Raw genomic sequence first — 17,886 nt, 5'->3', positions numbered from 1 at the left:
TGTTAGCTCAGCTGAACTCTCAATGTGTAGAGCAACCTGTCGCCTACATAAGCAAGCGATTGACAAAAAGTGAAAAGAACTGGAGCGTCATTGAAAAAGAGGCTTACGCAGTTGTATGGGCCATACATAAGCTGAAACCCTACATCTTTGGGTTGCACTTTACGATACAGACTGACCACTGGCCTTTCCGATGGTTGAGGGCCATGCAAGGGAAACACTAATCTTTTGCGTTAGGCCATATCGCTACAAGGATTAGATATGAATATCTACCACAAACCAGGCTCCTAGCATGGAAATGCATATGGCCTCAGACGGTACTTTTGCCTTAATGACGAACCGGACCATCAGAAACGCAGTGGTTCACATGTTCAGGTTGGCGGGGCATGTGAGGAATTCCACCATCTGAACCTCTAGAAAATGTGTAGGGCTAATCTGCATCATTTTCCTATGCTCAACGCACAACATACACCTAGACCTGTGTACTCTGGATGGACACAGCCTACAGGTGCCATCCCCCCTGTCATATTTAGTTTGGTTATGATAAGCCACGATTACACCATATCCTCTCAGAAGGGGGAGGGCAAACTATTCTCCCTGCCATGGCCAGCTTAATTAACTAACAAGGTCTCCATGGTTATGCCATGTCCTTGTGTTAGCTCTGCTGATGTTGGCAGCTTTACACACTAATCAGAGTTTTATTCAAACAGGCCCACATGGGGTCTGGCTGCAGAGGCTAACAAAGGAGACCGGAAACCCCAACAAATTTTGATATGCACTGTGTCAACCTAAACCTAGATCCCACCCTTAGTATCAATTTACAGTGAAATATCATGGCTGGGACATTGTGCTGCAGTAGTCATCACTGCAGGGGGACACCATTCAGAAGGTAGGAGTATGTGATTTGACGTAGACAGAATGTTGGGTCACGCCGCAACTTTCAGGCAGACCTGTCACTTTAATCAGGAACCACAGCGAGCTCCATTAACTAGAGAGACCCTTTGATCTCCAACAGACGGGAAGATGGGCGGTACTTAGTATTACATGTTTTCACCCCTTTACCTTTTCTGTTGCAAAGCACTCTGGTTATAACCTCATGCAATAATGTGATTATTGGTGGGGACCCATGATTGGTTATTAAGGTAGGCTTAGCCTAGAACAATCATTGTGGCCCACTTGGCTTTAAAAGAGGGCTGAGCCCCTCTTTTGGCGAGATCATCTGAAGACTTTGCAAGGAGTAGCAAGTAGAACTCAGCATTGTACCCTGGCTGAAGGTACCGTCTGCCTTAAATCTTCTGTCGGTGAAGGAAGGCCAGGATATCCAAGAGGGAAGCAATATCCCTCCCCTAAACATCTCCCAGGGAACAGAGGGAGATACTGAATCCAGAAGACCCCCCCCCCAGCAGCTCCTGAAATGGTGCCCAGCCAGCACACAGTGTGCCCTGCTAGGCTTTGAAGCAAGGTTCCTAGGTGGGAAGTGGCAGAGATTCTCTGAATCAAACCAATGAAAAGGCAGCTGCCTGCAACACTCTCCTCAGCTTTGGACCGACCACCTTAAAGGATGTCACAAGCCCAGTGAAGAAGCTAGGAGGGGTGCATCAAAAGCATCTACCAACATCCACCTTAAAGGACATTTTTGTGCCAGTCGAGCCCCTCTAGCTGCAACGACTGCACTGCTGACTGTTGTTACGCAGCAGTCGCTAACGCCTCGACCAGTGCTTCAGACCCTCTACCAGCACTGAAACAACAATTCATGACCCTGAGCTGCCATGTAGGCCAGCCTGCAGCCATCCACCCAGCCTCACTCACTGAACTGCCTTCCGCCTGATACCCAGTGCTGTTCCTGTCTTGAACTATGTTGCAGAAACTGCAAGGCACCCTGAAACCGACTCGACCCTGTCGAGCACCAAGAACATCTACAACTCAACGTATATTGTGGTTTTGTCCCCTGGTCCTCCTCTGCAGGCCCCTAGTGATGATCCGTTGCTCCCTTTGTGTTGAAACCAAGTATCCTTGAACTATTGTGATTAGTTACTTTACCGACTACCTTCCTGTCAGTATCCAGACTGCATCCTTTTTCCTTCCTTGAAACTGTCTGTCCTCTGCATTTCTTTAAAGAGTGGGTTGTATGTTGAAGTGTGCTAGAACTGCCTGTTGTGATAATAATAATGTAGATGTTTTTATAAAACCTTGAATGGACAGTCCCTTTTATCATTAGGTAACAATCGTATTTTCGCTGTTTTGCAACGAACCAACGATCCACAACCTTTTGGAGATAAGCCTGCTGTTCCCCCCACGTTACCAAAATTGGACAAGGAGGTTTATACTTTTCTTGTGTTTCCAATCTGTTCGGATCCCTTCTGGTGTAATAGAGGTGTGGGGCTGATTGATGGTTTAGAAACTGATATTCATCAATGGATCACTGGTGCCCCGGAAGTTGATTCATCACAAGGTGTCCCAAGGCACATGCCTTTGTGGGTTTCTGGTTAAATGCCAAAGTACTTTTCTATTTTGGTGGAATTCATTGCCCACTGCATTTGCTCAAACCCACACTGGCTAGTGTAGGTCCTCAGCCAAATGTCAGCTGCAATGCTTTAAAGGGATATCCTATGCAGAAAATGCCTTGACCGTGTATCCTACCCACACACCATGACATAAAAGTTTATCCAAGTCACTAATTTAATAATGCCTTGAAGGTTTATCCTGTGCCTCTACAATTCCCCGAAGGTTTATCCTATGCTCCAACAATGCATTGAAGTTGTATCACATACAATTGAAATGCCTAATATATGTATCCTATGATCTCACTTTGCCTTAAAGCTTCATCATAGACAGTAATCTAATAATGCCTTGTAGCCTTTGACCTTATGCCCCAAAGTGCCTTGTAGATTTATCATATATTATTTAAATGTATACAATATGTATCCCATGCACTCACTATGCCTTAAAGGTGTATCCAAGACAATAATCTACTAATTCCTTGAAGGTTTATCCTATGTACCAACAATGCCTTGATGGTGTATTCTATGAAGCTGGACGGTTTATCCCATGCACGTACCATGCCATAAAGGTATATTCTAGACACTGATATAGTAATGCTTTTTAGGCTTCTCCTAAGCACCATGAATGCCTTGAAGGTTCTTCCTTTGCCCCCCATGCCTTTTAGATGTATGCTATGCATAAAATGCCTAAAAGATATATCCTATGCATTCACTAAGTCTTAAAGTTTTATCCTAGACCCTAATCGAGTAATGCCTTTAAGGTTTTTTCATATGCACCAACAATGCCTTGAAGCTTTTTCTTATGCCCCAACAATGACTTGTAAATTCATGCTGTGCCATTAAAACGCCTAATATATGTATCCTATATACTCACTATGTCTGAAAGGTTTATCCTAGAATCTAATCTAGTAATTCCTTGCAGCTTTATTGTATGTCCTAACAATGCCTTGTAGGTTTATCACATGCACTTAAAATGCTAGATGGTGTGTCCCATGCACACACCATGCCATTAAGGTTTGTCCTAGACACTGATATAGTAATGCATTGAAGATTTATCATATGCCCCAACAATGCCTTGAGGGTTTATACGATGCAATGTAAATGCCTAAACAATGCACTATCCTAGACACTCATTCAGTAATGTATTGTAGGTTTATCCTATGCACCAAAAATGTCTTGAAAGTTTATCATATGCCCCAACAATGCCTTGTAGCTTTATCCTTATCCTATGCAGTTAAAGTGCTTAGAAGTTGTATCCTATTGTCAGAGTCAAACTCCGAATCACCCTCTTCCTCTTCTAACTCCAACCCTCCGACCGCCTCCTCACCTGTGGCGATGGTTTCCCTGGGCGGTCCCAATCTCTTCTTCCACCAAGCAGTTTTTGTTTGATGGAGGATAGGGCCTACCCCGGGAGGAAGCCACCCTGACCTGATACAACAAGGTCTAGAAGCGGCTTCTCTGCCGGAGCACGCTATATGGGGGAAAAAGCCTGATGGCATAAAAAACCCCCGGCGTAGCTGTGTTGAGTAGATTCCAGATGATATGGAAGGCAGAAAGTATAGAGAACCTCCAGAGCGGAAAGTCCGTAGAGCTAGAGAGAGGCGGGAAAGAAATTAGGCGAGGAGGAAAGGGGCGTGAAACGAACAGAACGGGGAAACAAAGGGAAGGCACGGGAAAATGCACCGGCCTGGAGCGCCGGCAGAACTGACAGAAGACGGGAACGGAAAACAGAGAAAACTAGCGTCTCACCCGGAGCCTGACGCGAGAGGGTTGCAACGCGCAGGCTTCCGGGTGTGACGGAAAGAAATAGGCGTGCTGAAGCAAGCGCTGCGGAAACAACTAGACCGCTGAACACAGTGCGTGGTGGTACGTGAAGGGTTGACTAATGGCGGCCCAGTCTCCACCGCGACCATATCCCCCAACATTGGCGGCGCATGACACCTATGCACGTACCATACTGTATAATTTTATCCTAGGTACTAATCTAGTCATGCTTTGAAGATGTATTCTAAGCCCAAGCACTGCCGTGTAGGTGTATCGTATGCACTTGAAATGCTTAGGTGTGTCCTATGCACGCACTATGCCATAAAGGTTTATCCTAGGCACTGATCTAGTAATGCCTTGTGGGCTTATCCTATGCAGTTAAAATGCTAGAAAGTGATTCTGTAGAGGAGCAGGTGGATGCATTTTGCCTAGCTCCCGTCCCCTCTCTACCATCATACTGGAACAGCAGGAGAAGAGCTGTGTGTGGGACTCTATCTGTTATCCCAATACTGCACCGAGTGTATGAAAGACAATCTGCACTCTGACAACCGTATCGAATGTATCCTCGCACTGAGAGAGTGGAAGGATATTGTGTGAGAGGATGTCAGTAGGCACCTTTGGACATCATGTAGTGCTCAGTGAAATCTGACGAGGGCAGAGTGATGTCATGAAGAAGATATACAAGGACATACTGAATCAAATTTGAAAATACTTAAGAATAACGATGTAACTGAAGTGACATGAGAAACATGTACACAATTATAAAGTAACCATATACAAAGAAAATGAAGTAACTTGCTGACCAATACGTGTAAATACACAGTAATGCAAGGTAGATGAGTCATATAGAAGATTGCTATGGAGGAAAATATAACGTGGCAAGGATGGCCATGATAGGAAAATGGACGTCAGCTTGTTTTAAGGTTCAATCCAGTTACCTCATAAACAGACCGGGGCTGCAGAGTTAGGAGACGTTGGAGAAAACCGTTTTTTGTGCAAAATAATGTGGAGTCTGTGTTGGCCTGGGTTCAAGGATGCTATTCCAAGGAATAATCACAAGGCAGAAAGGGAGGGAGACAGATAAAGCCATGTACGTAAGACATATTTCTCTTAGATTGAAGAAGAGAAGAAGACATTTGCAAGAGCCAAGTATTGGACAATTAACAATGAATAAGGTCTATACAAGTTGGAGCGAGCAAGTCTCTAGAGGCCAAGAGGAGCATGAACACCCAGTATAATTAAATCAAATAGCAGTGAATAGGAGGTCGAAATGGACACATTTGCAGTCTCCTCACACATGATTCAAAAGACGAAAACAAGGGCTATTCATTATGCCTCAAATGAAGAAAGTGATGTGCTTACACTCCCTTGAATGTCTCAGAACAGAGAGCAGGCTACAAGGTGAACTGCAGTTGGGAAACTTTGGTTTATGGTTGGTCTGATGAAAGATTATGGACTACTTAGGAAAGTAGGGAGTAATCTGACGTGATTCAAGCACCTGTGTTTTGTTTTGCTTACGTGATGCTAGCGAGCCGAAAGTCCATAGTTGGGTAAGCATGCCAACCAATCAGAAGATATGTGGGGCAACATGCTATACAATGTTGCATAAGCCAATTCGTTGCCATTTTCTTTCTTATAATCAGTATTATATGTATTTAGAGGTCGTTCAAGGCGTGTCCTAAAGATAAGGGTCAGCAAATGAAGTACTAACCCACAGAGGTGTTTCTAGGGGGGGCTAGGGGTTTTATAGCCCCAGATCCTTTGGTTGTAGCCCCAGATGAAGCTCAGGGGGCTACAACCAAAGGCTAGCCCTGAACATGCCACTAGTGGGTTGCCTTGCACATCGATCAGAGGTACAATAATATAGAGACACAGCAAGGGTAGATTCAGGCAGCAACGTTTGTGAATAAGATAGATACCATATAATTTATATAATCAATTAATTAAATGGGAACACGTACGAAACATCACTGCCTTTTCCAGGACTGAATCTAACTGTGCCATCAATGGCTGCGCTTGCACATTGTGGGGGGTTACCGCCCGGGCCTCAAACGCATGTGCCCATGCTCTATCACATGCACAGCAGCAGGTGTGAGAGACGCCTGTGCTTTGCCTGCCCAGTGCTCTCTGCGAGCGAGCTGCCAACTTGTGTGACCCAACCGGCCCCTGTGTGAAGAATTACATTATGCAGAGCCGGTCCGGGCCCGGCTATATATATTTATCAGACCCTCCAGGATAGTGCGTCATGAATTGGGAAAACTTTGCGGCATGAAATGGCAAATAGTGCAGCACAAACCTTTATTTAATGCAGGATTTTTGCAGCACATTTTCTATTGACTGGAGGGTGCAGGATGGGCCCATTGCAGGAAATAGGCAGTGTGCAAGGCTACAAGAAAGCCAATGTGTCATTAGTTGCACCTTTTGTATCAATTAAATAGGAAGAGACCCAGATGTCTCTGGCTTAGGAGAACAGTTTTTGTTTTGGATATGTTTTTTGGTTTAATGTGCATACCCATTTAATATTATTAACAGTATTGATCATTATAAGTTGCAATGCTAAAAATATTCCCCTTCTATGTTCCCAATTCCCCAAACACCCACACATCTCTCTCACCAACAAACCTCACACGCCTCACCAATTCCCCATCACAACTTGTATTCCCGAACCTCTCACTCAGACATACACACTTACATGCTCTGTCACTCTACCAAGTCACAATCTGCACTCTCCAGTCCCTGCCAAACTCCCAAACCATATTCCCAACTCACACATTATGCTCCCCAATTCCTCCCGCAATATACAGTGCTTCATTCTTTTGTGCTACATCTGCATCTTGCATCCTTTCTCCCATTCTATCGCACTCTTCCCTCATCCTTTTTCCCAATCTGCTGCTCACTGCCTCTTTCCAGCCAACCCCTCTCTGTTTTGGCCCTCTGACCACCCTGAGCCCAGGCTCCCTCTACTTTCTGTACCCCAGCTCCTTCTCTAATTTCTGGCTCACTGCCCCACTGCTTCCTCTTTGCTCTCTTGCCCACTGCTCTCCCCTCTGACCCACGCTCTCGCACTGCTTTCTTGCCTTCCACCCGACAGCTCACCCATCGCTCCCCCTTTCTCTCCTTTCCCTCTCATATTGTGACAATTTTTACATTTTTGAAAACAGTAGATTTTGACCCAGATCCTCAAAACATGGAGCATCTAAAAATAGAGCAGAGGGTATGCTATTTTTAGATAATCCAATTTTTGGAAATGAGCAGATGCGCTGGGCAGCCGCCTTGAATACATTTGTGTTGGAAGTGCCCTTGCGACAATGTTCTACAGGCTACACGTGCATTTCACCATGACAGGGCCTGCCACTGTAAAATGTAACCAAAAAAACCCCCACATTTCTATCCCTTTGAGGAACAGAAATGGAAGTGAGAAAGCAGCTGTCAAACTGAAAAGTATTGCAGTAGTTAGTAAATACCCTTTCACCCCCGTGCACCCATTTAAAGTCAGACCCTCCAGCTTATAGCGATTTAGTGATCCTGCAAAATGCTACGAAAACTGACGTTTTTTTTAAAAAAAGCACACAAACAGCAGTTTTTGCAAAAACACCCGCTAAAATGGCAGTTTTTGCAAAAACAACCATTGAAAAAAATAAAAACTCAAGGGCCTAGTTTCTCCAAACTTTTTTTTTACTCAAGAAGTGACACGCGCAAACACATCTCATCACTTGCGTAAAACAAAGAGCGTCCCAATCCAAAAAACGATATCTGAAGTGGCGCATCTTATATGCCTTGTTCACCCCTTTGCGCAAATCCAGCGGCATTTCTGCGTATTTAAAAGCGCATCACACATTGACAACATGTGCTTTTAAATGTGCAGAAATTGTAGGCAGCCCTATGCGCCCTAAGCTAACCCTATGCGCCCATTCAATGTAAAGCGTTGTTAGAACCCGCAGTCCGTTTCCTACGCAGACATGTATAGGCAATTGAAATCGTGATGGGGGCTAGTACTTGCATGCGAGCAGGGGAGTTATTGGAGGGGGGGGCATTCTCACAGCACTCGTTAAGTGCGTGGTTTCAGACATGGAGAGAATTAACTGCGTGTAACCCACACAAGTAAGCTTGCCCCTCCCCCACAGCCTCTGCACTTAGACCCTCTCTCCCAACATTTGTGTTAGCCGCCCGCTGACCAAAAGATAATGTTAGTCTAGTTTCATGCTTACCCCCAGCCTCAGTCTATTATTGGCTTATTGGCCTGCCTGTCGTTAAGAGTGGGGGTGGGGTTGAGTGGGGTATGGACCAGGCCACCAGGCCTTGCCAGCCCCGGCAGTAGCGACGCCATGCTCTTTCATGGCCTGTTTCCCACCTTCCAGAGGGAGCCCTTTCTTCTGCCCTGACTGCCGCAGCCCGCCCCCTTACTTGGGCTGAAAATCCAATCAAAAGCATCTCCCAGAAGGCGAAATGAGTACGGGCCCAAGAGAGCCGTGCTGAAGGAGAAAGTGGCCCTCCGGCTCTCACGTTGCTTTTACCATCCTGGCCAAGAAGAGAGACGAAATAGGGGAGAAAATGGCGATGGTAGAAGTGTTTCTGCAACCCCAAGCAAGACCCACAATAACAGAAGGAGAGAAAAAGCAACTACTTAAAGGTGCATTAGAAAGGAGGCTGCACACACGCATTACAGAGCTATATCCAATAGGGAAAAACAAGTATAAACTTAAGAATTGCAACAGGGACACAATAAGCAAACGCGCATGAGTCATGATTCATGGAATTATTTGCTTGCAAAACGGAGATTTCCGTGCCATTTTGCCCGCAAATCCCCATTCGTCAGACAGGGATTTCCGGGCACAATGGCACGCATATCGCCATTTTACACGCAAATAATTCCATGAATCAGGGCCTTGTACTGTATTGAAATTTCAAAGATGAACCTGTTAGGTTTTTCTTATTGAACAGTTTGTTTTGTGTTGCCAGGGATTGCTTTAGTGCTGTATGCAGTATGCCCAAATGCTCACATCATTTCCTAGGTAAAGCCACTGCATACCCAGGTACTCAAACCGTTTTGGCAGCTATTATCAGCATATGCCCAGGTATAGCCACCATTTGCAGTGAATGGCCATGATATGCCCAGGCACTCACACTATGGAAGATTGTTTATAGCAAATAATGAGGAGCTGCCTGGGGAGATTGCAAAGGATCTCAGGGGGAATGGGGGTGTAATTGACAGAGCATTGAGGTCTATCCTGCTTTCACCCCGCCCCCTCTCAGTATAAAGGTCTCTCTTTCTGCTCTGAGGGTCACGCCTGCTGCATGGGGGTTCGAGATGATACACGCCCCTTTGCTTCACACTCCATCTCCCTTGGACCAGGTTGGGAATTTTTGGGCAGGTGTACGTTACACCGGCTCTTTATATTGGGAGATAAAATTAGCAGAAAGTGCAAAGGGTAGCAAGGCTCAAAGACAATGGGCCTCATTACGACCCGGGCGGTAAGGGATTACCGGTACCAGTAAGGGCATCGGTACCGGTAATCCCTTACCGCCCTACTACGATTTCCCTTTGCGGTTCCTCCCTTAACGCCTGGTTTTACCAGGCGTTAAGGACAGGACCCGCAAAGGGACCTTGGAGCTAATAACGGTACCGCAATTTGTGGTACCGTTATTAGCGCCTTCCCCATTCCCATTGAGCCCTATGGGGGCTCAAATGGGAATGGGGAAGGGCCCTGGTGAATGGGGAATTACCGCCCCGCCAAAATTGGAATGGGGCAGTAATTGCTCCATTCACCAGGGCGGAGTCGGTAAGGATTTGGAGGTATTAGCGTCATGGCTACCTCCAAGCTCGTAATGACCCCCAATGAAGTGCTGCTCAGTCAGACTTACATGCAATTAAGGTAGCTCACTGGGTCAGGCACTGGCTCGGCTATGCTTGCAGATGGTAGTCACGTGCCCGAGCCTCAGCCCTTCATCCTTCTCAAGTGAATAAGGTGATGATCATTACATTGAGCAGTTAACACCATGAACACACTATTTAGCATCGAGTGGAACTGGGGAAACAGGTCCATAAAGTAAAAATGGGATTATGACGGGTAGCCCGCAAGAGCCAGACTTTCTCACAAGACACACACTGATTCTGCTGCTCTCTTCTGCATGGAAGTCAAAGGGACTGAACGAAGCAGGTGTGAGTTCAGCATCAGGTGTAGGTTGTGAAACATTGTTTCTTTCGAATGTGCTTTATTGGTGGAGATATTATGTCCCTTATCTGTGACTCGGACCTGTAGGGTTGTGTTATACTGGCTGAGGCGTAAAGTTTCCTCTCGAGGTGCCCAGGCTGTGCAACATGTCTAAGCTGATGCGTGGGTTAGGCAGATCTACGGGTTCGCGCCCAGACGGCAGATGTATAGTTCAGTAGCCATAGTTGGGCATTCAAACGTAATGCAACCTTCCCCCAACATGCAGTATTACCCCTTTTCCTGATTTGTTGCCTTTAGACAGGCAGAATTAGGAGTCTCTTTGATTGCAATTGAAGCAATGTAAGAGCCCTGCCTCTTATAGTGTAGGTGGTCGTGGGTGAGTGTTGGTTACTTTTTGCTTGGGGTGCAATCCTTGTCTTTTCAGACTGTCTCTGGACCCCTCGACACCTTTGGTGTAAAATACAGCAATCTGCCTGATGTTTTTCATGTATGGAACATTTCAGACGCCACGTGTAAATTCTGGATTCCACAATGACTACCCTCCGTCACAAAATCGTGAGTGGGGGTTTAGATTATTTTAATGACATAGGGACGCCCAATATGCATTTTCTTCTTTGGCTAGCAAAGAAGCAGCAACAACAAGAAAAATACTTTAAAACATTTGTGTGCATAGCATGAACAATTTCGTAAAGGCATTTTGAAATGGAGGCTCCCAGTGTCTTCCTTTACCAAACTTTTGTCCATCAGTTCTGACAAGGTCTGTCCCGGTTCAAATATTAAGGTGGTCTCTCACCCCTGTATCTCAGATGTGATGTCATTTGCATGGTCTCCACTCAAGGCACTCTATAGTATAGAGGGTCCATGGCTCACATGAGAAAGCATGTTGACATATGCAAAGTTGAAACCATGCAGCGCCTATCAGGTCTAAGTAATGTTGTGCTATGTGTTAAATCTCTCTCTTTTAAAACATTGCGCTCTGCTTTTGTTTGTGCCTTAGCCAGCCGAGCTAACTCATCGCCGGACTCTGCGGCCAGTCGCGGTTCCAAAGGCAGAACGTGAGAGAATAATGTTAATCCACTCTGTTTTTGGAACACTGGAAGCATAATTTAACATAAATGCATATAACTACCCTAATTTGCTTTGGTATTATGCACTTCCCCAAACTCATCCAAACACAAAGCACGTTTCTGCTGAATGCATATCATTGCCCATAGCTGCTTTGGTATTGTGTGCTGCCCCAATACCCCCTCGGGCATCCATGCTCAAAGCATCAGCCTGCTGTATGCATACATCTGCATAATCTGCTTTGTGATTGTTCACCAGCCCTATCCACAAGCACAATCAAAGCACCATTCTTCTTAATGCATATGTTACCCAGCAGGTATTTTGTGCCCTAGCCTGCTGGCATGGCCATCACCACCTAACCAAGTTGGGGCGACTTTATGATGTGCCCCTCTCGCCACACCAGTTGTGGAAAGAAACAGTACTAGGTGACCTGCAACCATATAGGTAACATTTCGGATAGGATATGGGCTAGACCTGAGTTCTAACAGATGATCTCAGTAACCACACTACAGCCAATTGTGGTTTAGCACCCAGCCCCCCCGGGGAACTCTATATAAACCTAATAACCAAACAGGCCACTCCCACCTTCTACTGGCCACACGGCTGATGTGGTCTGAGTCTTCTTTATCTTCAAAACTGGACGCACAGGCTTTCATGGGCTAGGTTGCCATCTTCTCCTTCGGCCACACTGCTTACGCAGCCTGGGTCACCAAATCAGGCTCGGGGCCCTGTCGGCAAGCTAGTCAGCCTGGGATGCTCCTGGCATCCACAGCCTGGTGTACGATAGCCTCTCCACAACCTGAGGGCTGCTTAACGCCACAACCACACAGGGAAAGCCAGCTGTCTTAGACATAATCAGGGCTCCTTGGTAGTACAACCTTTAAACATTAGGTATGTGTAGTAAAATTAACACATGAACAGATTAAATAAATAGTTTTAGGAATCAAAACGGTGTGTGCATCTTTATTTCTCTCTGGTAGGGGTCACGTTGAGGGTATGTATGTGTTATACTCCCCAACAACCCGGACACTAATTGGGCAGGACATTACACTTACAACTGCACATTCTGCTGTATTATTGTGCGCTGCCTCCATACACACATCCACACTCAAAGTACCTTGCTGCTGAATCCATATGTTCTGGGCACCCTTCCGCGAGACATACTGGCTTTATGCATTCTCCTCAAACCAAGCACTCGACATATGAGCTGTAACCCACACAATCATCCCCTTATAAGTTAATAAAGCGCTATGTTGCATCATTAAATTAAAAGGTTCTAAAAATGGGTCTTATGCATTTATATGCAGTGCAAAAGGGTTAACTGGGGGACTGAATCTGTTCTGCAAGGTGACAGATCGTCTGTTCAGAACCCTCCCGTCCCCGCCAGTTCGTTTGATTCATGCAGTTGCCAATAATCGAGACAAGTTAAGCTTTGGTGAAGGGTCTGCTTTGGAAATGTTTTGATGGGCCAAGTTGCCCTATGAGTTTAATTCTGCCTTGTGTTCTACATTAAAAAGTTAAATACTTCTGATACTACTAATGACTCTTTGTCGACTAAAGGTTTTTCAACGGTCTAAATACTTCCAAATGTAACACTCCATAGGACGTCCATGTTAACAAAAATATAAAAATAATGCTATACATAGCATTAGTCATACAATGGCACTCTGACACTGTATTAGTAATACAAAGATTATCATTGATTTGGGTAATTTATGAGTGCGTGAAAGTGGGACAGGACCTCACAATAGCAGCCCACGATGGGACCCCGCCATGTTACATTACGACATGCAGTAGAAGGATCAGATGAGGTCGCCTTTTGGGGCATGATCAGACATTTAAAGAGTAACAACACTTTATTGGCGTTTACAGTGAAGCCAGTGTGGTTCCCACATGTATCAAACTTTACTTTTGAAAGGAAAACTGGTCTTGGCAACCCCTACCCTGCCCCCCTCAAACCCTCATGCCACTCCCATCCTCCATTTGTATACACATTCTGCCCCTTTATATACATACATGTATATAATTGCCATACTTAAAACATGATGATCCTACCTACATGTTCAATGTTAGGAAAGGGAAACAACTGCATACCGTCTGCAACTCTAGCATTCATATGGAGAAGAACTGTGGCCTCGCAGAAGCAGATGGCAAAAGCAATGGCATCTCTAACTAGCTAAGAAGCAAAATCACCCAACGGCGGGAACCCACACTCCCCTCTGCTTGCAGACAAACTAAATAGAGCCCCAAAATCTGTTTAAGTCCAGTGCTTCACTTTTTGTCTTATAGAGTCAGATATGTCGTGGGGTGGGGAGGTAGTCTGAGATGTGAGGGGTTCTGAAGCTAATGTGGGGAAAGCAATGCTGCCAGAGGGAGAGGCAGAGGGCAGAAACATTACCTACATGTTTTTCCCCGTATGTAAATGGTCAGCGGCTACAGAATGCCAGCTTATGAAAGGCAGTCCTCCATCCTCCTGGCTCGTCCTGTCCTTAGTTTATTAAAACATTTTAGTTGTCTTATACTACGTACTGTGAGGAGGAAGGGAGAGTGGGAGGACAGGCGGCCCAGTGAATTGCCAGTGGTCATAAATAATTCACAGCCTTGTGTCCTTTACTTTAAAATGTACAAATTGTAACTGACATCACATGCATCTGGATGTCTTAGCACAATACAGATTCAGAGCGCTAACGTTTATCTTAGTCATGCGTGAGAAGGAAACCAGCCATGTTATTCCCCTTTGGATTCTGGCACTAGTATGTTTCTTTCCTATTTGCAATTTCAGAAAATTACAAGTCCCAAAATTACAAATATACAGGAATAGATTCACATCCCACCCCAGCTAAGTGAAACCATTCCCCACAAACAACCAGGGTCGGTTCTTGGGTATGGCTAATGGTCTGCGCTTCCTATGGAACCACTGATAGGGGTCCTTGGATGGATTTGTCAATATAAGCTGCAGAGGTACGGTGCCATTCTGCCATGAGCAAAGGGAAGCTAAAAATGTAGCCTAGATTAGGGTAATACAAATATTATACCCTCCGGGAACGCAACTCTGCACAGAGTCAGTGTTTTCTCAAAGCAGTGTGTGGAGAGTTAATTACTTATTTAGAACTGTAAAAGAGCTACTGGCGAAATAAAAATGTCAGTCAGGTCTGCCTTCAGCCACTGGATTTAAAAGCACTCTGTGTGTCCTTCACTGAAGTCCTGTTAAAAACAAGCATTGGCAGAGCTTGTGTATCAATATCAGGCATTCACAAGGCAGTGCTATCATATGCCCAGGTACTCTCACCACTTTGCAGCTGCTACAATCCAGTTAATATCAGTATGGCAGTGCCTGGCAAATGCCATTCCCATGCCTGCACAAAAGCCCAAACTGTTGGCATTGCCGATGCTCATTTAAGAATGCCTTTTATCTGTGTGCCCTTCCCAGCACGTGAATAGGGTGAAATGGATTAGAGATGCATGTTGTCTGGGCACATTTAATACCAGATGATTTCGTTTTTTTCTTCTGCAAAGTGTGCAACGTCCGCATACAGCCCGTCTCTGGATGGGTGATTGTCAGAATGTGTGTTTTGCTCTTAGGTTAGCTGAGCGGCTGCACATGGTTAGTCATCATATTTGCAATATCCCACCTTGCAGAGGCAATCCATCTAGGCCACCCAGTCAGTCCTGAGCCCAACAACCAGCAATACGTCAACTGCTGGCCTTTCAAAGTCGCATCTTCCACCGCTCCACAGCTTGCCATTCCATCAAATTACTACAGTACAGGCCCAGTAGAGAAATCCACTACAGGAGCTGAAGTGGTGTCCTAGTGCTATATCCTTTTTTTCTGCTTGCTGAGTTGAGGTGTTGCTGTTGCTTATTTGAGAATGTTGCATGTTTATTTGCACCATCTGTAATCAGCAGCCTTTTAAACCATACACTTCCTAATGATCCAACCTCCAGTCTGTATTGCTGCACTCTATCCAGAGACTTCATATTATTGTGACTGCATTGAGGACTGTCACATAAGTTAAAAGGCTTCTAAGATAATACACATGAGGACAATCCAGATTCCATAATTAATCTTCTTTTTTTTTAGGAAATAGATATTAGAAGTACATTGACAGTAAAGGTTCAGCAGCAGCAGTAGCAACACCAACATCTTCATCACCCACATCCAATGAGTCTCAGAAGCACCAGGAAGGATCTGAGACTGTAGAGCAGAGTATTCAGGTTGATGATTATTTGCAACATGCTCAAGAAAGCTCAAGTACCAACACAAGTCAGCATACAGTTTCCGAAAGTGTAAGTGGCGGACCTATGGCTGCCAGTAGATCTAGTGAGGCAACAGATTTAGGAGATCTTGATAAGGGCCCACTACAGGTCAAACTACTAGAATATCCTCATGGCATTTTTGGTTTAACAAAAAGTTTAATTTCAGTATAATCGGTTTTTAAAATACTCTTGGCTGGAATATTCTGTCAAAGAAATGCCTCTTTTTGTTTTGCTTGTAGACATTTCATTCCAAAAATAAACAGCTAAACAATAGATTTGTTGTGTACTAGTGGCTATTCATAGAAAGACCATGAAATGACAGCAGCACACAAATCAAGTATGTTGGCATAGGCTATGCACAAGGACGCTCCAGTGCGCGGCAATGTAGTAGATCTGATGCAAACAGACAGTGAACTTCAAATCAAAGAAAGGCGAGACTATCTTCTCGGTATTGTGGCACCAACAAAGCTCCTTGGTAAAGAAGTTATTTCATTTTTGAGGCATGATGAGTCAGAGGATAGCGAGAAGAAAAGACATTTCATAGAATTCTTGAATGCACTTTCAAAGTTTGACCCTTTTCTTTAAAAGTATATACCCGCTGACGACGCTACGTACACTTCCCCATCATCTCAGAATGATATCTTCTAGTGCTGCTTTGAGGAAGTTATACATAAAATAGTAAATGAGTTGAACGCTTCTGGCATGTATGCAACAATGGCAGACGAGGCAAGAGATCATCACAAAGAGCAATTGGCAATCGATGTTCGCTATGTTTTATCAATAAGTGGTGAAATTAAAGAACATTTTCTAGGTTTCAGGGAATTGGAAGATTTGAATGCAGATGCTATCTCAGAGTCTTTACAAGACTGCCTATAAGAACGTGGAGTAGATAGTATATTACGTGTTGTTCAAACTTACGACGGTGCAGCTGTTATGAGTGGAGTAAGCGGTGGTGTGCAGGCAAAGTTTAAGAAACACTTCCAGAAGCTATTTATGTTCATTGTCATGCCCATGAACCTAAACTTGCACTATGTCACGCCTATAGAGCAATAAAGGATGCCAAAGATGTCTTCAGTACAATGGAAAATCTATATACATTGTTCAGCACTTCATTTATTCACAACCATAAATTCAAAGCGGTTCAAAAAAATCTGGAACTAAAACAAGGTGAGCTTGTTCAGCTTTCAGACACACGTTGGTCTTGTAATTGTTATTTATAATGCGCTTAATACCCAGATGTTTCTAAGCGCGGACCCGGGGATTGAACCTGTGTTGCTTCATGTTGTTTTGCTTCCAAGGCGTGCATGTTTCCCCTGAGCTATCCTCCCAAGACATAGCTCAGGTACGCTCTGTAAATGCACTGATAAATAACTTCCCAGCTGTCCATCAGTGTCTTTCAGAAGTGGAAACCATTACAGCAAGTGGTTTACTGTTAAAGTTTAAAACATTGTCAATAGTATTTTGGCTCTTTATGTTCCAGCCTTTGCTTACCACCACAGAGGGCTTCCACACAATCCTCCAAAAAGAAACTCTAGATTTAGCTAAAGCAGTTGATTTGAAAAAAGCTGTGTGCAATACGTTAAAAGCTATGCAAACTACAGAAAGAGTTTCAGAGCTACTGCAAAAAGCAAAATCCTTCCTCAGTGATACCAACACTAAAGGTGAGGAAATAGTAGTCGAACGAAGAATAAAGCAAAATAGCATGGAAGACTTTGTGGTTGAACAAAGTTCTTCTCTGGAACATGTCAGTCCAAAAGATAACTTTAGAACAAAGTTATTTTTTCCGTTCTTGGATCGGATGATCTCTGAACTAGAACATCAGTTCTCCAGTGTCAAAGAAGAGATGATGAGAGGAATGCAGGCTTGCAGTCCACGTTCCCCAAACTCTATCTGAGGATTTAAGGGAAATTGCAAAACATTACAAAATAGAATTTAAGTCTGAGGAAGTACTTGTAGCAACAGATTGTTTTGCTAAAAAAGCAACAGAAAGGTCAAACTCTTTCAATGGATCAAGTTTACAAGCTTTTAGATCCTGTAATGTTTCCAACTGTAAAAGAAAATTATTCAAATTTCTGTGAAAGATATTTCAGTGTTTTACAGAGTCTTCACAATTGGCTCAGATGTACAAT

At 44.4% G+C, this 17,886-nt stretch overlaps 1 protein-coding gene across 1 annotated transcript in view; it reads right to left on the bottom strand.

Moving 5' to 3' along the window:
• The window catches only part of LOC138520467 (protein SREK1IP1-like), a 158,538-nt gene that overhangs the window by 45,634 nt on the left and 95,018 nt on the right, over positions 1–17,886 (bottom strand). Inside the window, exon 2 of the mRNA XM_069632840.1 lies at positions 17,680–17,804. Coding sequence (XP_069488941.1) covers positions 17,680–17,804 — 125 coding nt within the window. The remainder of the gene's footprint in view (positions 1–17,679; positions 17,805–17,886) is intronic.

The sequence above is a fragment of the Ambystoma mexicanum genome, chromosome 13 (genome assembly GCF_040938575.1).
Source record: "Ambystoma mexicanum isolate Mex_15411 chromosome 13, UKY_AmexF1_1, whole genome shotgun sequence".
Lineage (NCBI taxonomy): Eukaryota > Metazoa > Chordata > Amphibia > Caudata > Ambystomatidae > Ambystoma > Ambystoma mexicanum.
Note: the sequence above shows the minus strand (reverse complement) of the source record. Positions and strands in the feature narration are given on the sequence as shown.